Source organism: Harpegnathos saltator, unplaced genomic scaffold, assembly GCF_003227715.2.
Source record: "Harpegnathos saltator strain DR-91 unplaced genomic scaffold, Hsal_v8.6 scaffold364, whole genome shotgun sequence".
NCBI classification, from domain to species: domain Eukaryota; kingdom Metazoa; phylum Arthropoda; class Insecta; order Hymenoptera; family Formicidae; genus Harpegnathos; species Harpegnathos saltator.
Window position 1 is genome coordinate 465,556 of NW_020230166.1, and position 24,515 is coordinate 490,070.

General features: G+C 50.8%; 1 protein-coding gene across 10 annotated transcripts in view; it reads right to left on the bottom strand.

The window, feature by feature from the left end:
• Nucleotides 1-24,515, bottom strand: part of dysc (whirlin protein dyschronic) — an 81,660-nt gene that overhangs the window by 51,145 nt on the left and 6,000 nt on the right. For 2 of the 10 annotated variants that reach the window (XM_025300428.1, XM_025300427.1), the window contains exons 2-5: nucleotides 14,257-14,613; nucleotides 12,828-13,198; nucleotides 8,282-8,293; nucleotides 4,204-4,334 (exon numbers count right to left, since the gene is read on the bottom strand). In XM_025300428.1, the coding sequence (XP_025156213.1) occupies nucleotides 4,204-4,334; nucleotides 8,282-8,293; nucleotides 12,828-13,198; nucleotides 14,257-14,585 (843 nt within the window). In that variant the 5' untranslated portion in view covers nucleotides 14,586-14,613. Of the gene's footprint in view, nucleotides 1-4,203; nucleotides 4,335-8,281; nucleotides 8,294-12,827; nucleotides 13,199-14,256; nucleotides 14,614-15,174; nucleotides 15,510-17,266; nucleotides 17,751-24,515 lie in introns of those variants that run through there. The other 8 variants (XM_025300429.1, XM_025300424.1, XM_025300433.1 and 5 more) reach the window with 8 other exon arrangements.

Consider the following 24,515-nt stretch of genomic DNA (forward strand, 5'->3'; position numbering starts at 1 on the left):
ACGAGACCGCGTCTCACAATCCGGCGCGCTGACATTTCAAATCGAGGGCTCGACGCGAATGCATTTGCACCGGGAGACGCGCTCACCGAGCGGAGAGAGCGCAATTTCGTCGGAAAATACGGTGGAGTGGCGGCGCGCTTTGCGTAAAACGTCGGCGGACACGCCCGGATTATTTTCGCGTCTGTATGTTAAGTCTCGTCTCCCCGTCGCGAGAATAAAATATTTCGCCGAATGGGGGAGAAAGCGAGCGAGAGAGAGAGAGAGAGAGAGAGAGAGGCATGTTCTCGCGTATACATATTTATGAATATTGCATTTCGCGGATATCGCGTAGTTGAAATCCACTTACCGGCGAATTTTTTTCTCGCCACGGCATATTTGCGAGCAACAACGAAGATCCTTGGACTCGCGCGGAAAGTTTTGTCTGAGAAATACCGCGACTCGTTCGTGCCGGCGTAAATGCCGGCGTAATTCCGAAACCGCGGAAAATCCCACCCCTTGAGATATCGCGAAACGTGCATCTCACGGCAAAGGAGGCTCTGCGGACTGTCTCGATATCTCGTGGTCTTCGGTACTGACGCTTGTTTGAAAATTCACTCGCAGGGTAAGCGCGAGGCTCAGAGAGTCCTGCGTTCTCGCGGTATTTCAGCGAGTCGGCGAAGAAAGCACGGATATTTTTAGGATGGCGCTTCCGGCCGGCACTTTACGTGGGTGACCAGTTTTCCGAAAATCGCGAGGCGGGTTGGAAGGAGGGTTCCGTTGATCTTGAAGTTAATTTGACGTTGAACGGCGCGACAGGTAAGAAGAGCGGTCGCGCAAATTCCCGAGCACACGCACGTCGCACAGGGTTGTTGAAATCGCGCGGCCCGCAGCGAGGGGCTCGGAGGGGGTGGCCAGTGACGGAGGGAATTAAGGCCGGAGTTGCTAAATATTTTTACGTCACACATATAAACTTTACATCGACGAGCGACGACGTGGGCTATACAGTCGATCGATTCGACGACGGGAAGGCACGTATCTAGAAGACGACGCAAGGAAGGGTAATCAGGGATGGATATAGACGCCGCGACCCATTCGCTCACCCTCCCGTGACAGCGATTTTTCCGGAATATCTTCGGGCTAAGTCTCTACAACTCGACCTATATCCTTCCTTTCGTTCTACGCGCCTATCGATCCCTGCGCGATCCTTTAGCATTTCCCTCCTCCAACTCCCCCCCTCCCCCCGCCGCCGCCGCCGCCGCCCCGCGTACGTCGTATCTTAACATTCAGCACAAGGTTACCGGCGTTTTCTAATCACACGAATTCCTTTTGTAGACACTAACATAAAGCCACGACTGCGACGAACCGGACTGCCGTTTCGACCGGATCGTTTCCTCTGCTTTGAATACGAATAATCAATAAATAATGAATCTCAATAGTGCGTGCAATTGAACAATACGTGGCGAGAGAGAGAGAGAGCGGCCGCGCCATCGTGGCGAGAAACCATCGCGCGGTGAGAATTGGGTGTCTCTCGCGTTTTCTCCGACACTTCTTCGCGCACATTTTATTCTCGCCTCAACTTACCGCCGTATTTGGACACGCTTGGTTTCACAATGAATGTGTCACACGGTGAATCGTGAAAATTAGAATCCTCCATTTCACCAGATAAACGATGCAGATCCGCGACAGCTTTGGATGAAAAATACGTAATTCAGAAGGTGCAAAATTGACGAGTAATTCAGGCGAGTAGTCGAGGCGAATAATTTCGCCGGAGGAGGAAGCTCCAAAGTATCGAATCAATGCGAATTGCGTTTAACATCCACGCGCTTCAGCCAGCCGTCGTCGGCTCGCGCGGAGAAGGCGTTACGAGGCAGAGTCGTCCGAGTGGAAGGAGCTGCCACGAGAGTAATCTCTGCTGTAAATGGCCCTGACGACTATCTCTCGGCGCGTATCTAGCTATTCCCAACGGCAGCTCGCGAGGCTCAAGACAAAGAACTGTCGAGAACAGAGAATAGACGTCGTCGACGTGTCTAGTCGGTCGAGAGACGCGAAATTCGTCGGCAAGCGCGCCGAGCTTGTCGCGCGTGATGGAGCGCGATTTTTTGCGAAAACTGCCCGAATTGTCTAATTTCTCGACCGGCGAGGCGCCGCCGCGGCCTTTCTCCCGCCCGGCACTTTAACACACTTTGAAAAACGTCCCTCGCGCGGAATTGCACTCGGGATCTCACAGCTCTCGCGCTCGCTCTCTCTCTCTCTCTCTCTCTCTCTCTCTCTCTCTCTCTCTCTCTGTCGCAAACGCGCGTCTTTTTTGACGTCTGCGCACGGGAATGGGGCGGGCTCATCCGACTTTCCCCGCGTTCAAGTTCAGCCTCAAATTCGCCCTGCCGGGCGCTCCGATCCGAGCTCGCTCGATCTCGAATTGAGATTCACGGCGAAATATTCGCTCGCGAGCGCGCGCCAGCGCAAATTGGCACTCGACGGGGAGAGGGAAGCTTTCAACTCTCCACGTGCGCGAACATTCGGTTAGTGTTTGCCACTTGCGAGCTTGGAGCGTGTGTGCTAACCAGGCGACAATGATATTTCCTTGAATCGTTTAGCCGACGGATCAAAGAGCGCCCTTCGCCGGTGCTCGAGAGCCGGCGCGCTTGCGCTCGCGCGAGACTGAGTTTCTTCAGGAAGGCAAGCCTCTCGCGAGACTTTTACGGCCCACGTGTGACGTCAAAGACGTCAAGGTTCATTAACGAGGCACCGTTTTCGTCTCGCGAAACGCGAGATCTCTCGCCGCCGCGATCGAGCTGTTTTCATCCCTCCCCCTCCTTCCCCGATCGACGGGGTGATTGCGAGCGAGGTAGGTAGTATAGCGTAGGTCGCAGAAGCGGCGGAAACTTCAAAGCGCGCGGATCAAGTGCCGTTGGAACAGCAGCGACTTCAATTTCCGCCGCTACTTGCGAGTCGAGTTCCCTTGATTACAGGGGATTTAGTCCTTCATTAAAGATGCAGTATTTTCTCCTTTTCTCCTTTTCTTCCTCTCGGAGAGGCTTCTCCCGTCGATGAATCGATGAATCGGTCGATAAACGAACGCGAGTTTCGCGCGATCGCAGTATTTGGCGGTATCGTCAAGCTCCCTTTGAAGGGTGATGCGAGCGCGGAAAGGAAGAGTCGAGGGAAAATGCGAAGGAAATCACGGCTTCCTCGCATTGTACAGAAACGTGAAGGACGCGAAGGAGAGCGGTTGATCTCGAGGCCGCTTTTCGTCCCCCGGTTATTTGCGCCGGGGATTCGCAGATGCTCTAAGTTTCCTCGCTCTAATACGGTCGAGAAGGTGGGAGAGGGGGTGGGGTCGTAGAGCAGCCGGAGATCGATGAAGCCGTCTCTCTAAGGTCAGTCGTAAATATCAGATGCGTCTGAGCGATTATGGCGGATCTAGAGGCGGTTGTTAATTAGGCTCACCCTAATTGCTCATTTTTGCTGCCGTTTTTGCCGGGCGACTTTGGCGACGGAAGTCTTCTCTCTGTCTCCCTTTTTCTCTCGATTCGGGGGGCGGCGACGACGCAGCAGTTCGCAGAAAGCGCAGAAAGAAGCCCCCGCGATTTCGTATCAGCCCCGCTCGGGCTGATCTGAACGATTTAAATTTCGCTCACGGCGAAATTAGCCCTCCGGGAATTCGATTGTGAATCGTGTGTTTCCAGAAGCGAAACGTTTCGATCGGGGATTCGCTCGACGAGATTCCGCGAGAAATTTATAGCGATTTCCCCCGGCTAGTCGCCAAAGTTTCCACGGCACCAACGAGGATCTCGAATTGATTTCTGATGGGGGTAAAATCGAGCTCGTAAAATTAATCAGAGGGATCAGAGGAGCGCCGAGTTTGTCGAGAAGACGCGGATTTGTTTCGTCGGGGAACAAAGGAAAGGAAGAAGAAGCGATCCCGCGACACGTCGGACACGCGAGCGTGTCGCCAGTTTCACAACGTACGGCACGAGAGATTAATGAGACACGTCAGGGGAGAAAGGGGGGGACCGAAAGAAATTTGTACGCGAGTCACGTCTCGAGGACCGAGCGCGCTATATTTTTCTCATCTTCGTGTCTCCAAAGTCCCCGGTCGAGGTCTCTCGCGCGCGCGACTGGAGAAGTGCTGGGCGATGGCACCGACAGAATTAGAGGAGGGTTGTGGGCGACGTTGAGGACTCGCGCGCGAGCTTGCAGATAGCGGACCAAAAGTTGACTTACTTTGAGGGCCTCCTCGTGAGTGACGGCGCGGAAGGGTGTGCCGTTCACCTCCAGGATGGTATCTCCTGGCCTGAGTCCAGCGCGTTCAGCCACCGAACCTTCCTCCACCCTTGAGATGTAGACGCCCACCCCTGAAAACAATTGGCAGACTTTCCATCAGGACCGGAAGCTGCCGCGCTACGCCGGTACGCGCGTTCAGTACCAGCTAAGACCTTCCGCCCATGACGCGCCCGAGTGATTTTCATTTCGCTCTGTCAAACGCAAGCTCCCTCGATCCTTCGCGACCCTCAGATCCTCCCGACAAATAGGAAGGGGCAGTTTGTTCCGCAATGATAAAAAAAAAATTCAGTAACGCGGGGGTGATATCTTGCAGCTGGATTTTTCTAATTTTGATGTATTATTTGCACAAGAAATGTGCCCCACGTGAAGCGAATACGTTTTCTCTCGACCGATTTTTCCGAAACGTAAGACGATACAGGAGGCTGTTTCAAAAGACGCGACATCTCGGAAACGGCGACTCAGCAAATAGAGATCTTACGAGGGCGTGGACGTGATTCTCGACGATTATCGGGTAGATGTCAATAAATTAGCGTTCACGTCTAAGATTGAAGATGACGTGTGCCCAGTATGAAGGCGAGAGAGGAACCTGTTGGCAGTTTTATAACAAGCCAATTGAATTTTCGGCGGAGCTGGCAAACTTCCCCGGTGTACTTGTTGAGTCGGACATAATAAACGCCATGGGCAGAAATATCGTGAAAATAGAAGAGAATGAAAAAAGACGTATGCGGATGCATCAAAGTGAGAAGTGGAGTACAGAAAAACAGCGTGTCCGTTGGTGCGTGTGTGTGTGTACGTATGTGCACGTGTACGTGTATTCATGACAGAGAGAGAGAGAGAGAGAGAGAGAGAGAGAGAGAGAGAGAGAGAGAGAGAGAGAGAGAGAGAGAGAGAGAGAGAGAGAGAGAGAGACATGCATATATTGTTCAAAGAATCAAAAGAGAACGTGATTGCATCGCATGATGTGCATCGTGCTCGCGTTATGCAGTTACGATATTTCTGTATCGCATTATTTACGTATATATGTGTATGTACATGTACATGTGTATATTTCTGAGCGTTCGTCCGCGTTCGTATTTTTCATTGCATCGAGAAAGCAATAATCGATAACGACCGATGGCGACTCCCCGGAGCCGCCGGTCGTCTCTCATGAATTTTTGAAGATCCGCGGGGATGATGCATCTATACGGTGTGAGCAAAAAGATGCTCGCATACGCGTGTGACGTAAAAGGGCGAGGAGATGGTTCCGACGAGTTGGTGGACCGATTTCGCGATGAGCGCTCTCGCATGTCGTTGCAACATGACACAGTTGTGTTTCTAGATATATACGGTATTTCCGCGCTTCGTGAATCTAATCTTTACCATGGAGAAATATCTAACGTGTGTATATAATTGTACGATGATAAAAATTTTTAATTGTATAGGTGTATACAGGATGTACTGGAAAGATGAGTACTTCAGACTGTAATTTGAAGGGATGACGTTTTTGAAAAAAATGTTAAACACAAAAGCTTTAGGATTTGGAAGTGGGCGTCTACTGATGATGAACTTAAACTTGAACTAGGGATCAAATTTAGGAGTCGCATCAAGAGATCAATTTTAAAATTATTCTACCAGTTAATTTAAACAACTTTTGTCTGAAACATTTTTTTATTTACCTGATATTGTTTGAGATTTTTATGGAAAACTTGGTAACTTTTGTAAAATTTCGGAAAAAAGTGGGGAGTACTAGACTTTTTTACCTTTTTTGGTCTCAAGAATATGCTGTTACAGTAATGCCCTAATTTTTAATTGATGGCCTTTGGGAATTTCGAAATTATCAAAACTTTTGTATTTATCATATTTGCCTAATATTTCTTGAAATATTTAAGGAAAACTTGGTAACTTTTTCAATATTTAACTTACGATATCTCGCTGATTATTCGTCGAAGGAAAAAATAGTATTAGACTTTTTTACTTTATTTACTATCGAGAATATATTACTGTAATAGTGCCCTAACTTTTGTTAACTTATCGACTTTTGGAAATTTCAAAATTATTAAATTAACAAAAGTTAGGGCACTATTATGGTAATATATTCTTGATAAGTAAATAAAGTAAAAAAGTCTAATACTATTTTTTCTTTCGACGAATAGTTAGCGAGATATCGTAAGTTAAATGTTGAAAAAGTTACCAAGTTTTCCTTAAATATTTCAAAAAATATTAGGCAAATAAAGAAATGTTTCAGACAAAAGTTGTTAAAATTAATTGGTAGAAAAAGAAGATATAATAAAAAATTGGGCTTTCTATTAAAAAAACTTAAGTTAACCTTCAACTGACCTTGAAAACGCCCTCCTCCTAAAAAAACTGATAATGCCATTCTCTTTCCCCTTCGAAACCATGGAACACGTGTTTCAACTTTTTTTAATATCTTTCATAGTTTTCGAGATTTTTTACCTATTATGTTTGAAATTTAGCACCCTGTATATACCATATACACACACACACACATACACACTCTTTGTGCAATTTATACAATTCTTCACAGCTAGAATACACACATAATTGTAATAGCTCCAATTACATCGCGCGAAATCGCGAATGATTATTTCGTCTTCTCCAAACAATCGAGACATTGATATGATTTTTCGTCGTTCTTTGTCGGTAGTGATACATCCACAGTTGTGTGTAAAGAGACGTGTCGTATGTGGCGAAGCGACAAAGAGAGATAAATAGATAAAGATAAAAAGAGAGAGGCAAAGGAAACGCGACAACCAGGGCGCGAAAATTCGTGAGATTTCACGGTAAGCCTACCCGCTCGAGCGGGGTCGAAAGTGCATCAAGGCGCGGCTTCAGGGATTTCCTTCGAATATCAACGAAATCTCCCTTCCGTTCTGTTGATCACGTTGTCAGTTACTTGTCTGGCTCATCTTAGGATCTACATTTCGTGCCGCTCGAACGGCTGAGCTCATCGCAAAGTCTCACGTGCATTTCCATTCTGCCGATGACACGTCGAATCGCACGCTCGAACTGCATTTCTGCGGCTCGTTGTTGGCTGTCCTTGTCGAGGTCGACGCGAGTCCTCTGACCGACGAGAGAGAGAGAGAGAGAGAAAGCGAGTCTAACGATCGGTCGAGATGAAAATAGTCCGTGTATGCAGTTGCTCTCTGTATCGCCGAGATGTGTATTCGAGACGGGAGCGCAGTTAATTGAGCATTTTTCACGGCTCCTTTAACCGCAATTTGATTCCATTCTCTCGTCATTGTCATATACAGGATGCTTCGCACAAAGCGTCAGCGCGGAGCTTCTCGGGATTATCTCCCCTCGCGTAATTGCGTTTCCAAATGAAGCGACATTTTGCGCTTCAAGGTAATCTTCTTTCGAGGAAAATTTGATCGAACGAAAACTCTGCCAGCACAGTTTGAATTTCCAGCGTCGATCGTCACGGTAGCCGCGCGCGCGCGTAATGAAATTTGCATGTTAACGAAGTTCGTCCGGGGTCGATTCAAAAATCGAGCTCACTTGTCCGACCCAGAATTATCATCGCGATTGACGATGACCTGACTGGCCGCCGCTTGATTGATCCCGTTCGTTTTTCGTCCCGAGCGTCTTTCACGCCTGTGAAAGCGATCCGAGATTGGCGTCTCACCCTGGAAAGCACCCTGTATACGAGGATCATTCACGAGACGTAGAAGTTGCGCGCGACGATTCCGGGCGCGAATAGGCGTGAAGGCATTTTCACTTCTGTTTAAATGACACTTGTAAGAGAGCCGCGGCGGCGGCGTGTCGTTTCGAACGTTCCGCTTTACGGTGCGCGGTTTCCCGAGTGCGCGCGGCACTGTATTTGATTTTTCGAGCTTTGTGACCGACGAAAGTGTAGACAGAGGCTGCTCTCTCTTCTACGCGCTCATACACACTACACGCATATGCATTGTACACCCATGCAACGAGCTGTCGGCGTGCCAAGTCTAGAGAGGAAGTAGCTTTCTGACAGATACTCGTGGTGGAGATGCGTTAACCCTCCTTTCTCTCGTGGAGTTACCTGACTGCGCTTCTGGTACAGCGAAACAGAAAATAAGAATGACACAACGCATGTTGGCTTGTTCTCGAACCGGTCGCGGGCGATGGCGAAATTCGCAGAAAGCTCAAGCGTCAACCCCAAGTGAGAGAGCCTCAGCTCTGAGCTCGCAAAAGCTCGTCATCGGCGCTTTTTAAATGAGGCTGCTGTTGCTGCTTTACGCGCGGAAACGCGCGGCGGCCGCGGCGGCGAAACGATATCGGGGATCGTCAAAGGGGAGGCGACACAGTTGCGAGCCGAAATATCGTCGAGCGCGCGAGAGCAGCACTTCTCCGGTCGAGTGTTTAATCGTACGCGTGTTTGAAAAGATATCTCATATGCGTCGATTGTGCACGTTTAATTTAAAAAGACGTCTGAAAAAGACACGTAAAAAGGCAAAAGATTGCGAGTGAAACTAATGAAATTAATTCGGGATTTTTTTATCTTCGACGGCTCGTCCAGGTATTTTCAAACGCAGAGAAACGCAGAGATCTGATCCCGGGGTAAAAAAGCGCCCTTCCGCGGGAGGAGCGATTATTAAATTTTTTCTCGTGCGAAATTGCAATCTCCGACGACAGAGGGAGAATTTTACGCTCGAGGCGTAATGAAACTCTCGATAACGCGAGAAAAAAGAGTCTGCCGGCAGTTTTTTCGACTTTCTGCGAATTTCAGCATCGTTTGAAACAGGTTTTTAGTGACGCGCGATCTGCGCGACAGGCAAGACGAACGAACGGGTCTTTTGAGGCCGCTCGCGGGATGAGAGAGAGAGAGAGAGAAAGAGCTTTTCGGATTTGGTGGTTTCACGCTCGAATTCACGGCGATGATAAAGCTCGTCAAGCGACAGGGTAACCAGCGCGCGCGCGTGTGTGTGTGTGCAGCGTCAGTGCGTGATTAAGCGTGAAGTTTAACACTCGCAGTCTCCCCAGCGATCGTGACAGACCGCGTGCTGTCGAATCGTCCTGCGGTTGTGCGATATCGCATTTTTCGCGAGTCGTTGAACTCGTCGGGGGCAATCGAGAATATTGCGATGCAATACACGCGCGTTAAATGTATCTCGCGTTATCCCGCGATACATGATATATCTCGTACGAAAGATCCGAGGCGTTACAAATCAGGCGCGTATTTGTATTTTTAACGCGATTTTCGCACGATAACTCTTCGCCGGGAAGTTTTCCGCGTTAATTTCTCACCTAACCCGAGATCCCGCGTCGAATATTTCCGATATCGGCAAAAGGCTTCGGGCCTCGAATCGCGGAGTGTCCGGTTAAGGGAAAATTTCATATTTCCTCAACAGGACGCACCGCGAGAGAGTTACTTTGATTTATCTCTGAGAGCGCGAGGATTAAGAGGCTTCGCAAGACCGCGAAACCGGATCCCCAGCCGCTTTTGTTATGTTAATGATTTTAAGACGGCACTCTCGCGCGTCCTTGCTCGCCTCGCCTCGTCACGAAGCGGATCCCGCACGCGGAGGCCCTCCGTGGAGCAGTTCACTTGCGCGGAACCTCTCTGGAAAAATGCGCAATGCTCGCCCCTCGGGGACGCGCATCGAAAAGTGCTCGGGGAGAGTTGAAAACTAATAGGGGGATAATCGCATTACGTTGGAAAGATAATCCGTGCTTGTGCAAACGGAGCTTTTAACGTTCCGCACGTAGTAATCGCTTTTCACCGTTATGGATCTTTGAAGTATTTCTTTCACTTTGTGAGTCGCGCGGGAGCACGAGAAGTTTCATGTGAAGCAGCGTTTCTAGTAAGTAAGAATTAACTCGATCATTATATATATTGCGCGCTCGATGAATTCAGACGCGCGCGGTAGAGCCACTCGCAATCGGAGATTAATCGCGTTACGTTACGAAGCGGCGAGTCCGAGATGAATGGCGGTCAGTTCGAGAAATTGCAACGGCGGCTATTAATTAACAGTTAACAGCGTGAAGCTTGTACTCTTTTTTTTTCTTTTTCTCGGCGAGATCGAGTTTCCCAGAGAGATTCCCGAGCGAAACGACGGCAACGACCAACTCCGGTCGTGCGATTTGCGGCGCAAACGCGTCTCTCGATGGATCGATAGCTCATTATCGCATCGAACGGCGAACCGAGTAGAGTTTCACCCCACGCGAGACGAGAGAGCGAGAGAGGAGGAGCGAAAAACGCAGGGAGGAGGCAGGAGAGAGAGAGAGAGAGAGAGAGAGAAACGCGCGCTTGTTTCTCCTCCTCTGCCGAGTTCGCGTGCAAACAATCGTCGCTGCGGCGGAAAACAATGCTTAACAATCGTGAAAATGTTTTTGCCCTGCTTTTTCGTCCCGGCGAGTACCACCGCGTCCTCGCGTCCTCGCGACGCGACGGACGGGAACATTTACTGGCCGCCCTGATCCGCGAATAAATACTCCGGATGAATTCGCGTATGTTGGGACACGAGCGAGTTGCGCGCGATTAAACGTTTTAGCTGCTGAGTAAGGAGATTAATTATCGGCGGCAATTGAAGCGATTGTTCTTTTACTCGATCGTGAGTTTGCAAACTTGACGATCCCGGAGTGGAGACTCCGAGGGAATGTTCCGCTCTTTCAAAGAGAGAAATGAATGAATTTCGTCGACTGTGCAATTCTTCTCCATTCCGCGACACGACCGCGACGAAATCGATCGACGGGTCGATGCGATTCAGCGCCCGCTGCCGCGGCGACCGAGAGAATGCGCAAGGACGATTCGCTGATCATATGCTGAAGCACGCACAAGCGCAAGGTGTGTCGATATGAGTGCCAATCGCGGTGACTTGGGCACACAGCGCCAGAAAGAAATAATGAATGACAAAGTTGCCAAGGAAACGGATTTGGTGGAAATCAGTGAGAGGCGAGTCATCTGGCGGATCGATCTCGATGCATGGAGACGTCCTTCGCGAACGTGGCCGAAAGCTGATCAATAATGCTGATAAATAATCTTCAACTCCGTCTAGTCAGAGACTAGCACGCGTTTTCTCGCGACACCGCGGAGCCGCGGGAAATTTGCGCGACAAGTCGGCGAGATTTCGTCGCGAGACTCGCGATACCGCGCGGAGATTCGCAGGAAAGCGCGCGAGTTCACGTCTCGGCGCAATTTCGCGCAGATTCGCGGGCAGTCACGGGCGGTCATCGATTCAATTCGGCGGTGTCAACTCGTCGCAGACAGCGCGATGAAATTCACAGCGACATTCCCGACTAGAAATTTTGATCAGGTTCACCTAACATTGATAAGGACCTAATAGGGTGAATGAAAGGTAATCCTAAGTAAGTCAGTCCTTACGACAATGTCCTAACGACAAATGAGTAAGAAAGACCTTTATAAGGTTATAATGATTGGGTCCACATTAGGACCTACATTGATGTACCAACCTAGCGTATGATATAATATGGTTCAGTTAATCAGGTCCTTGTCGGGATCTTATTCTTATTCACCACCTAATATGATTTGCATTATCAAGTTTTAACAAAACAACTTTTGGGTGTCATTTCCAAATATAAAGATATTTGCATTGAAAAATCACTTCAGGTCATTTGAATTGATATTTGTAAAATGCTATAGAAACTATCCTTTTTTTAGCAGTCAATAAATAGTTGTAAAATTAACGTGACATGCAACTTTTCTCCTTAACACTACTTTATGTCTTGTCATCTTGTGATACTTTCTGATCTTATGATATTCATTTTATGTTTCTTTTCCGAAACATTTTACAAGTATGCTCGAGCAATCTAAAATATTATTTCATGCAAATATCTTTTTATTTGGAAATGACATGAAAGAATTTTCAGCGCGTCATTTCTTATTTCGAATGTCATCATCCAATATAGCCGTGGCGAGTAATCAGGAGCCATAATTTGGAAAAAAAACGTAATAAGAATTCCATAAGGTAACTCAGTAAGGTAACCTGACTACGAACCCTTACTAAGGTCCTCGATATCTCCACGCTGCGCTACATGACTTACTGGGACCCGATAGTACCTTATTGGGACCTGATGTCCAAATGAGGTTAACCTGATCAGGAGGACCATGGGATAAATTTCTAGTCGAGTTAGCCGCGTTCAGGCTGAAATTTAGATTCGCCAATAGCCGTGCTTTACGTTTGCATGAACAACGCAAAGCCGAGTTAATTATTCCCGATAGTTGCAGCTCCCTCGGTGTTACATATCGCGCGGGCAATTACGTTTTCATCATACCGTCTCGTCGTACCGACCCGAGCACTTGCCGCAGCGAGAATTCGCGCAGGCAAAACGCGAATTTTCAACGAGGCGCGCGCGCGCGCGTTTCTTCTTCTTCTTCCTTTCGTTCTTTCGTTCACGGTCACCGTTGCCGGTTGCAGCTGCGAACGCCAGACGACTCGCACTGAGCGTACAAGTAGCACGTAACACGGCGCGGTTACACGATGATAGGTAACAAAGGTGATGCTTGGTTCGTTTCTTTTGCTTTTTTGCTTCTGTTCATTTTTGCCTTTTTCGTCTTGACGAGAGAGTTAGTGACGATAGTAGTTACAGAACTAACGTAGAGAGAGTAAACCGCTGGGAAAAAGTACCTCGTTCTCGAGGCACGAAGTACGGCGACGGGGGTAGCCTGAAGGTACTTCGGATCTCACCTGCGTCCTTGCCACCCTTCACGCAGATGCCAAAGCCATGGTGAGAGTCCGGCGGATCTCTCGTCATGGTGATTGTCCTTACGGTGAGCTCCTGCAGGCTGAGCGGCTGCGCGATCGGCGACGTGGGCGGGTTCGCGGCGTTGGCCTGCTGCTGCTGTTGCTGCTGCTGCGACTGCTGCGATTGCTGCTGTTGCTGCTGCTGCGAGCCGCCGGTCGGCGTGCTGCGAACCGCCGCGACGCTCGCCGGGCTGGACGCCGGCGTCCTCCGGTCGCCTTGTCGTCGCTCCGACGTCACGCTGTTGCCGAATAGTCTGCGGGAGATTGACAGTTTTATACGGTCAAGATATTGTCGGCTCTAGTGTGTGTGTGTGTGTGTGTGTGTGTGTGTGTATGCGTGTGGGTGTGTATTTCTGAAACTCCCGTCAAGCGGGAACCGTTCGGGCGCTTTTCTATTTTAAGACTCCGGCGAGTCTCGCTGATGTCTTTGCGACTCTTTTTCCTTTTCTCGACGCTGAGACAAGAGCAGATTAATCTCACTGAAATGATTGTCGCTCTTCCGACCAAAAATCACGACGATATGAAATTAGCCTCACCCGTACACTAGGAAAAATGTATTGTTGCGTGAACCAAAATTTTGTTGTAACAACAAAATAATTTGGTTAAAATATATGCCCAACAAAACTGTTTAATTCCTGCAAACAAATACAAATATCTTGTTTGATTACGGTTTGTTCGTATAACTCTTGTTATAGCAACCAGAAAGCTTCAACTGTAAGAATTTTGTTAAAAATACTATAATTTTTTCTTAATATATAAAATCTAAATTTTAGTGCACAGAAAGATAAAATAGTATCCATTGGGCATTGTTTTAGTTTACGTAAAATAATATTTCGTTATTTCGTAATTTTTATGGATAAAATAACTAAAATGCTTAATTCTTATATATGAAGTCCGAGAACAAAATCATTCGGTCCAGAGAACAAAGCAGAGAAATATATTCAGTTGAGACAACTGAATGTTTTGTTATATAAAACAAGATATTTGATTGCTATTAAAAACTGCCTCAACTAACCAGTTTGGTTAGAGATACTAAATTCTTTTTCCCGGTGTACCAGCACTCGCTGCAAGAATGTTCTCCCTCATCGTTATAGTTACACGAGCAGCGAACATTTTCCTTTCGAGTACACACGAGTATTTGATTCTTCGGATGGTCTCGGTCCCGGCCGAATTCCCAGAGGTCCCAGCGTGAGACCTTCTCGCGGCCGATACACGTGAACCCTCGTATCCGAGTGATCAACGTAACCGCGCGCGTGGTCGCCATTGCATGCCATTGCCGATCGATCAGCAGAGCCGCCGTTGGTTCTCGTACCTGAGCACCTGTTCCGGGGAGATGGCACCGGTACCAGCGGCGCCATGACCCCTATGTCTGTACGGGGTCGCGTGCGAGGAGTGATGATGGGGCGCGCTGGGCGGCCTCTCGACGATGGTGTAGCTGGTGCCGGGTGGGCTGTAGTAGCCGCGGTGTTGGCCGCCATGGTGCCTGCTGGCGGGCTCGAGGTCCTCGGCCTCGTAGCAGCCGCCGGTGCCGCTCCTCAGGAAGTGAGAACCGCTGCCGCCGCGCAGGAAGTGCGTGCCGGTGCCGGCGCCCCACTGCAGCTCCTGCAGCTCGGACCCGTAGTCCTCCGTGCTGCTGGCCATGCCTCGGGCGGTATCAGCTCGGTCACACCTGCCGGCCAAGCGAGCACGCGAACCAGTCAGTCGGTGGAATTAATCGCCCGCCGCGCGGAAAATATGCGAACGAATCTCTCTCTCTCTCTCTCTCTCTCTCTCTCTCTCTCTCTCTCTCTCTCTCTCTCTCTCTCTCTCGCTCTCGCTCTCTCTCTCTCTCGATCGCGCGGGAACGGCGCGTGCGATTAACAGGCTTTGAGGGGAATTTTTCGCGATTACAGGATAAGAAAGGAGAGAGAGAGAGAGAGAGAGAGAGAGAGAGAGAGAGAGAGGGCAAGGGAAGACATAAATCGCCGAGGCTTAATTCTTCTGCCTCGGTCGTCCGGAGGAAATTAGAAAAAGAATGCGCGGTAATGTTTATGACGATCTGCAGCGCGGCACTAGCTGCGAAAATGCTCTCGCCTGCGAGTTAGCTGGTGAAAACGTTCCCAGCGATGAGCGAAAACGAGCGGGCGATTTGCCGGCTAATTGACTCGCTCGGCTTATCTGTGCCTGTCCGTTGGTTTCGCGCCCGGCGCGGCGGTAACTTCGCTCGCAGATACCGCGCTTGAGAACTCACTTCGCGAGAGCAACTCTCTCGCCGGTCCGCATCTCCGCGCTGACGGCGAGCAGCGGCGAGTCACGTGAGGTCAGTGATGAAGACTCCCGACTCTCGAGCGACTGAAAGTGTGGCGAGCGAGCGAGCGCGGCGAAAGCCACACCGCGGCCTGAATTTCAGGGATGCCGGCGATTCGATCGATCGGGATTCGATCGTGAATTAGTCAGGACTCACCGCGGCCTCCCCGGGAGACAGTTTCGCGTTGGCGGGGCGAGCAGCCGTCGCTCCCGGCAGTCAAATGCCACGCGTCCGCTGGAAGAAAATCTTGTCGTGGAAAATTCCTTTGGTGCGAAAACACGAATGCCGCACGGGACGACGTTTCCTTCCATCGCGCGTAAGCTTCTGCCGCGCGCCGTGTCGTTCCAACTCGAATCGCCGCGGAGATTCTCGCGGAAATCGATACGCCGAAATTGCTCTCGTGTCTCTCGCGATTCGCCCCCGAATAATTCGCCCGGCCACGTCCGAGGCGCGGCGCGCGGCGGGGTGCACCGATTGTTTTCGCGCTAATTCGGTCCCGTTGATGTATTGATTAATTAATATATTAGTGACGGCAACGGAGAGACGCGAATTTGCGATACATTGCCGCGTGATTAAACGGCGATAGCGCGGCGTCGAGCGTTAGAATTTGGTGGCATCGTATGACACGTAGGAAGCCCGCATGTGGAAATTTGCACGCCGACGGGCTCTCGCGTGGGACAATTGCGATTTTCCGCTCGCGACACGCGTCCTCCTTTAGACTGGCGCGCGTCGGCCAAGACGCCGAGCAGCGCGCGAATATCGTCCGCGGCTTTATTTTCACGGCGCGCGATCGATCGCGCTTTTTTCGCTGTCGTTATCATCGGACGCTGCCGTGACGCGGGCCGATTATCGCGATCGATCGTGCGAAAGCGCGAGACGGGAATAACGAGACAATTAAATCCGTCATGCTGGAGACTTCCTTGTCGTGACCGTCTGGCGATCCGAGATAGCATCTTCACGTGAGCCCCCGTGGGCTCTCTCGCGGTAATGGCATCATTTTCTGGGACAAACCCATTCTAACGCCCTTAATGGCTTCAGGAAGTCTTCCGTTATCGCAGGAAGAAAGTCCAAAGTTAGTCCCGCGGAGAGAGAGAGAGAGAGAGAGAGAGAGAGAGAGAGAGAGAGAGAGAGAGAGAAAGAGAGAGAGGTGATCGTTGATAAACCGGTCGCTCGCGCGGCGTGCATACTCTGTCTCACCTCCCCCATCCCCCGTCATGCATCGCCACTTATTCGGTGTACTCGCGAGCTCGGTCGATTTTGCACGCTCATATTTCGCGCGAATTAATCAGTGTCGCGCCATGATCTGTCTCTTTTTTTTTTTCGCCGAGCGGTAAATATTAGGCAGAGGAAAATATTCGAGAGAACTTTTACACGCTCATTTGTCGCAATTAATACTGGTCCGTCACAGCGACGGTTTTTTACATTCTTGTTACATTATTATTGCAACGTCTATCGCGTCGTGACGAATCTCGCGAATACGCCGACTGATGACGAGATGATCGGTTTTACCCAAGTTGGGCAAGTGGCGATCGTCAATGGGTGGATATTTAATGGACGAGTGAGCCTGGAATGATTAACGAGTTCTTCCTCGGGTGACAATCGAGAGAGAGAGAGAGAGAGAGAGAGAGAGAGAGAGAGAGAGAGAGGGAGGAAGGGAGAGAACTTGAAGGAACTTTACACTCTCATCTGTCATCGTCAGTCGATATCTAAACGCGCTGTTCTCTCCCCGCGTCGCGATATAAACGTGCCTGCTCGTGAAATCAAACGACTCGTACTCCGCTCAATTACGCAATTACGTCATTAGCAGACTGAACACGCGACTTTCCGCGTGGTGTAACTTCCGCGACACGACAGCGACGCTGCCGTCCGTCCGTCGTGGCGGCTGAAGACAACCGCGCATCGCCTTCTCCTTTCGGAGAACTTGGCTTGGATTATCATGTTTAATCCACACGTCGCCTCGCATCGCCAAGTTCGCCGAGGCCGAGACGATAACATCTCCGATTCTACGACAACTCCATTCGCGACGGAATCTCACCTCACCCCTTCGCCCAGACCAGCCCCCAGAACTCCCTCTCATCAAGCGGTTCCCTCGTTCAACGGCACCAACAATTTGGCGACAGTCCGGCCCATCGCTGGCCGAGCCAACCTTGACACTGGAAGCAAGGAAGGCTCGTCCACGCCGACGGGGGTTGCTCGCCCCCTCGCTCGCGTTGGAAGTCGCCCCCGGACATGCCTGCGGGGGTCGCGCGCTCATCGTCGGAAGAAGTGGGCAGTAGACGCGAGGACTGTAGGCGAGGGGGACAAGCGGCGAGGCTTGCGTCGTCGTGTGTCCCTTCATGTACGAGGGTGGGTCGATCAATACTGCGGGAACACCTGAAGCCGGCTTCATTCAGTCGTCGCCGACGCTGCCGCGGCACCCATGCCACCCTCTCTCCTCCCCCGCTCGGGCGAGCGCGTTGGGACTCTTGGTGGCTACTATAGCCTCTCAGGGTTATAGTAGTACACGCGAGTCGCGCGCGCTAGAGGTTATAGAGCAGCGATTAGAGGCCACGGTAGAGCAGCTCGCGCAGCGGCATCGAGCCGGACTACTCGGCTTTTTACCGTTGCGACGCGGAGAGTCGCTCGTGAAAACTCGTAAAAGAAGAAAGGAAGGAACAAGGGGATGAGAAAACGACGACGAGAGTGGCGCCGACAGCGCGCGTTAGCTTTGTTGACACTCGTCGCGAATCGATAAGCTGATTAAGTGAAACGTCGGGGCTTGGGCGGGGGTTGCGGGGGGAGAGGGGGGGGGAGCGGATGAAGTTATGAGCGCGAAGTATGCCTGACATCTCGCTCTTTCATTCGCTCGCTTCGCTGGGCCAGCTGAGCGCCAAGTTGAATCGGGCTAAAGCGAGAGTAATTGCAAGTAGAGTCTCCGAAGCGGTTTCAAGGAACTGTGACTCTTGGAAGTAATCATCCGCGCGCGAGATAAGCGTGTTCCCCCCGAAAAGGAGGAGGGAGGGAGGAGGGTGAGTGAAAGGATCCTCGAGTGTGTAATCCTTCGGAGCGAATATCGAGACGATTCGGAGACTTTGCTGCGCGCACACGCGTTCACCCTCGAGGGTGAAGTCCAAATTCCTGGGGCGAGTGGCGAACGAAGAAGACGGCTGTTAAAATTAGCGCGTTATTCTCGCCGCCGGAGAGGGCTGCTGCGAGTCGCGTGTTTAGAATTTCGGCTGGGGCGCGCGCGCGAGATGAATTTATATCCCCCCCTCCCCCCCCTCTCTCTCTCTCTCTCTCTCTATCTCTTTCTCTCTCCGGGGATGAACCATTTCGGACACGCGGGACGATAACTGCCTCGACAAAGGTGAAAGGTGGCACAATATTTTGCGCGTCATCCTGTTTCCTTTTAAAGTCGCGCGAGCGAACGCGCGCGCGCGCAAGCGACGTAAAAGGGCGATTTTTCAACCGCGTGTATCCCCGTCGCCGATATATGACGTATCGATTACATGAGAACGAGCGGTAAAAAGTGCGCGACGAGACGTCGATAATAAATCGCGGGAGCCCGCACGTAGTTGGCCGCGGGCCCGGCGAGAACTATTCATAATGTTTGCACGAGTAAGAGGGCGGGAGGGAGGAGGGGGATCCGATGGACGACGTGCGTTTTATGCAGATGGCGAGGTATTAATCGGGTGTTCGCAAAGAAATGTAAATCCCGACGGAACGAAGTTATCTGGCACGGCCAAGTGGCTAGCCGATGCAAAGTTAACCCCTCTGACACACACACATTCACACAGAGAAAGAGAGAGAGGATCGCGAGGAGTGTTGCCGCTCGTCTCTCTTCCTCTCCCTCTCTCTCTCGTTCGCCCGTTCCACTTCATTTGCTTTACTCCGCAGGGGTGAGTCAATATCCAAATAAATCCGCCGCTAATGACACGCGTTCGTGCCAACGGAGTGAACGCCTTACGAAGCCGCCGTGAATATCGCAAGGGATCCTTGCGGAGGCACATGCCTCGCGTCTAAAGGATCGCTTTTCACGAAGAATGGCGCCGTGCGTTTATCCTCCTCGCCGATTCCGTGTGCGTATAAAAGAGCTCGTGACTCCGTACTCTTATTCCGCCGGCCGGCGGAATCGCGTTCACGGCCCATAAAGGCTTATTTATCGCGCCGCATTGTAACGGCGAGGGAGGCAGAGAGAGAGAGAGAGAGAGAGAGAGAGAGAGAGAGAGAGAGAGAGAGAGAGAGAGATAGAGAGCGCGCCGCGAGGAACGGGAACGTGCGGACGGCCCCGGCGGAATTTTGAATTCGCGCTCGCTCTTGTGTAACCGCGTTACATTCCCGTCACGTCACAATCGCCGCGGCGTGGATTGTGATTGCAGTTAATCCTTTCACAAGCGCGCCGGAGCGAAGTAAGAAGGCCGACGGGGAAGGCGCGGGAATATTATATTCCGCCGGGAAGGGGGAGAGCGCGCGACCGCGCTCGGAATTTTCTCTCTTGTTAGAAGACGGATTAAGAAGAGCATCGCGGCGAGGAGGGGGAAGCGGAGGGGAAGAGAATACGGAGGAAGAGCGCGACACAGTTCGATATAGCCGATTAAATTCCTCCGCAAATACGCATCCACGCTCATTTAACCGTGCAATCCCGCGAGCGCGCCGCGCTCTTTCTGCCTCTCTTTCTTTTCTTCGCATTTCCTTTCTTTGTCTTTTCCTCGCGTTTAAACACCCCGATGCGGAAATCATAGAGTTCCCAGGACTTCCCACAGCATGGAGTTCCCTCTTCTTCCCCTCCTCCCAGCGTTTTGTCTTTTTTTCTATGCAAATTGTGTGAATTTATTTCGCGAGAGATTTACACTCACGGGCACAAACGGTGAGAGAAAGAGAGAATGAGACGGAGGAGTGGGAAGGAGAGAATTTTCTCTTTCTGTAATCTGTAATTTAAACTCCACGCTGTGTGCGTGAATTCGAGTCGCGATGCCTTTGGTTTGTTTTAGCGCAAATGTGTTGCGTATTTTGCACAGCCTGGCGTAAAAAGGCTCGTCCAATTTTCGTGGAAGCTTACAAGTAAACCTCGGCGAACGTCAGACGCCGATTTGTTCCGAATTTTTTATAGTTATTTTTAATGTCAAAAAAAAATCTGTTATCATTTTTTTTAGCTTAAATTAATTTTTCTAATTTTTTCGAAATTTCTGAAGCTTCTTGTTCATTCTTTTTTTGCTCATTTCTTATTCATTTTTATCAGATTTTGACGTTAAAATGAGCTTGTTTGCTGGATAGTGAGCCGAAAGATGATTACCCAACGTCGAATGTAGCGTAAAACTGAACACTTTTTCAACAATGACATCAGCCATATTAGATCCACTTTGAATCTTACAAAATGGTTCTGATTCATAATTGGCGACATATATGTGTGCAAGTTTCAACAAATCAGATATATATATTTTTAAGAAATATTGTTTTAAATGTACGTATAAAATAGTGTGCAGAACTTGAAAAATTTCGAAAAAATTGAAAAAATTAATTTAAGCTAAAAATGACAACAGATTTCTTCATATTTTGACATAAAAAATAACTAGAAAAAATCGGAAACAAATCGGCGTCTGACGTTCCCCGAGATTTACTTGTTAGCTTCCGGTGATTTCGCGTTCGCTACTCTCCCCCCTATTTCTCTCTCTCTCTCTCTCTCTTCTCTCTCTCTCTCTCTCTCTCTCTCTGTCCGTCTACCAGAAAAATCTCATAGTCGAGGCACGACGCGCATCGTTTGTTTCACGGCACACAGGCAGCTCAGGGGCAGCCCGGCGAAAATTCGTTCGAGTCAATTAACGATCTTTTTTATTCGCGCCCCGCCGCGTCACGTGGAGAGCGCGCGCGGTCTCGCGGCTTTATTGACCGTATACACATACCGGTTCTGCTAAAAATAATCCCGGTTCATAGGCATCGCCCCGATAAAAGAGCCGATCGGATACAGTTACTCGCGCATTAAACGCGCAGCCTTAATTGCAACGCCGCACCGAGGAATTAATGCGCGGCCGAGCCGGCGCGCGAGCCAAGATTTCGCTGGATCGCAGGGAAATGTAAGAGCTGAAAGCAACAACAAGCAACAATCGCGCGACTGCCTTTCGGTCTTAGAACCCGCGTCCGCGTCCGCGGGCTCGGGACATGCCACCGCGACTGCTCAATACCGTCGCGACTCTCGCAAATGATTTCCAAGGGATGAAGAATCTTCGCGGACGGAGAGCATTACTTAAGAGCGAGCAATCTTCGAGAGGCAGGAATATTCAAGAGCGAAGTGAGCAAATTTCGCCGCAGATGCGAGTCGACGCGAAGTGCGCGGACCCGCCGCGTCGGTCCGGAGGAAGCTCCAAGCGTGTTTAATCGAGCTTCCCGATCCGCGGGTTCAATCGGAATGCGAGAGCTCTCGCGCATTCCTGCTGCTCCGCCGGCCGCGATTGCCGCCGCGCAGGCGACAACGTTTCCCGGCGCGCGCGCGCGCGCGCGCGCGTACTTCCGTCTCCGATATTAAACGTAACACTCGGCCACGTCGAAAGGGTAATTTCAGACGCCATTCTACGGGATATTGCGTTCCGGGGCCGGGCGCGCCGAGCCGAGCGATGTGGAACGACGCGCGTTTCCCGGCGGAAATTCCCGCGGAAACTCGCACTCTCTCGCAGCAGCGAGCAAGCCGCGCACCGAGACACCTGAGTCGTCTCGTTGCGCTGCTCACCTGCCGGCCCGGCGAGGTCAGCCGCGCGTCTTCCTCTTCGGTGCTGGAGATACGGAGCGCGATTGCGCTCGTACTTCGGAATGATCGCGATACCCATAATGATTATTATTACGACTCGGGACAGGGGGACAGGGGGGAGGGATGATAGCAGCGCGACAGCCTGAGACTGCGGCGGCCGCGAACCCACGTCGCCTGCGACGTCGAATTGTCACGAGGAACACATTCGTATCACCTCGGGACAATTGAAATTCCACATTCCGACGCGTCTCTCTCTCTCTCTCTCTCTCTCTCTCTCCTGTCGGAGCTTCCGCATTTTCCGTACGTGTGTCTGCGGGGAGGGGGCGAAAAATTAGAGAGACAAAGCCGCCCGGTTCACCGCGCTCGGTTGGATAATCGCGGCGTAATATTCCCGCTGGCTGCTCGGATTGACGTAATATAAAGCGCGCGCGGGCGCGCGGGACGGGCGCGGCAAGAGCCGCGGATTGAATAGCGCGTCGGGGGATTGAATCCGGGCAGAATTCATGGATCATCCGGCCGAAACATGTGATCGGCTTAATGTGTGCAAATTGCGCGCGGGTTATGTGCGGTCGGTGGGTACATACGTTCGGTTATAAATACACCGGGTCGTCCTATCGAACCCAATCGCCGCGGCATGATTGTGCGCCGCTTGCACGAACCGGCGAAGAAGAGAGAGAGAGAGAGAGAGAGAGAGAGAGAGACCAACCTGCCGCGTTTCGTGCAGTCGCAATAAGCAGCGCGCGTGTTAACTCAGTCACGAACGCGACTCCGCAAGGACATCGTTCGAGCCGGGCGGTGGGAATTTTTCAGGATCACGTGTCGATCACTCTCTTTCCCCTTTCTCATGCGTATGATGTTTCTCGCACTTGATTCTCGCGCAAGATTTCTCATCACTCTGCATTTCCTCTCGTCCCGTTCTTTCGTCACCAGGCCTGTCATAAGCGCGTCGGTCATTTCTATTTGGTCGCCCTTGCAGATCTCGCGATGCACATCTGTAGCGTCCTTAGACCCGTATCTTACACCCGTAGTTCATAGTCAGGTCTTATATTTAAGACTTCCTTAAGTTTCTCTTCGGATTTCGGTCTGTAGCCAATACTCCGTCCAAAAATAATCCGTGCGGCATCTAAAGATGGATATAAGGCCCGACTGTGAATACAGGTATTAGAAACGCCTGCGGTCCTCTCGGGCGACCGTAAAGGCATCCATCGATCTTCATTTCTCGTTCTCTCGCGACCCATTTCGCGCGGGACCAACAATTGGCGCGTGTTCGCCGAGAGAGAACGTGTGTCGGTGTGCTTTACGATTTCGTTCTCCGCGGCTAATTTCGGGCAGTTTATAAGCGGCCGTCGCTCGGGGCGGGTCGTTTGAAAATCGACGGAACGCGGCCGGCCGGTCAAGCGAGCCTCGGTGGGCCGAGTAATGAGCCCGATGAAGTGCGAAAAGCGAATTGGTCACGAACGCGATCCGTATCTGATGCACGCGCCGAGGGAGCGACGCTTGCCCGCCGCCGCCGCGCGGGGAAATAAATGGCTTGTCGCGCGGGAGTTTGCGAGTGTGTTTCGGCTACGCCTCGTTTTTCGCCGTTTCGTTAATCGACCTCGTTGCCGGCGGGATTAGATGGGTTATCGTGGAGCAAACAGACCGTCGAATTCTTCGAACGGGGTGGGTGAATGGCCATGAGGTACGAACGGCGCGCGCTTTTCGTTGATCCTGACGACGGCGGCGGCGGCGAGAACGCCGCAGGAGGGAGTATTTGCAGCAACTTGGATAATTGGATGAGTTAATGAGGAGTACGAAGCAATTGTAGCGATTAGTGCAATTACATTGATCGATCATCCAGCGAAATCGTTTTGTACCCGGCTAATTATTGGATTATTGAATTTATCAAGTAACCGTGAAATCACGTCGGGTGAACGCGAGATGGACGGGCGCTTGGCGGAAGAAGGATGAAAAATTGAAATGAAATTAGTCCAATATTTATTGAGCTGCATACGGAACGTTAGCCGCATAATGAGCAGCCGCGTTGTAGCTTGTTGCGCAGAGTCTCTCTCCCTCCTTCTTACGGACTCGGAATATGTTAAGCAAATGCAAATTTCGTCACGAGCATAATAATCATTAATTTCGTCTCTATCTATACGCGAAATCGCGGCAAACGAAGCCGCAAGGTTACGAAACGCGGGTGTGTCGGACGATAATATATTTTAACACACACACATTTAACACACACAGAGAGACCCCAAAAACATTCGAAGTACATGCAATTTTCTTTATCAACATGGCATCGTTAACTTTTCCAATTTCGTGTCACGATAGTCGTAAAAAACGACGCGCAGAAGCGGCGGCGGTGAGAAGGAAAAGTAGAAGAGGCAGGTAGCTCGGCGGAGGGAGGGTCGCTCGAGGAAAATAGTTGGCGTCTTTTCACGCGAACCGGCAGTCTGCATGTACCCTCGTCTCCTCCCCTCACGCGGCTCTCCCTTTGCCACCTTCGCCTAGTAGACGCGCTAACGTGACTCGCCGTGCGCGACTTGCCACTGCATTGCGTGGCAATGCACGTCGCAATGTTGAA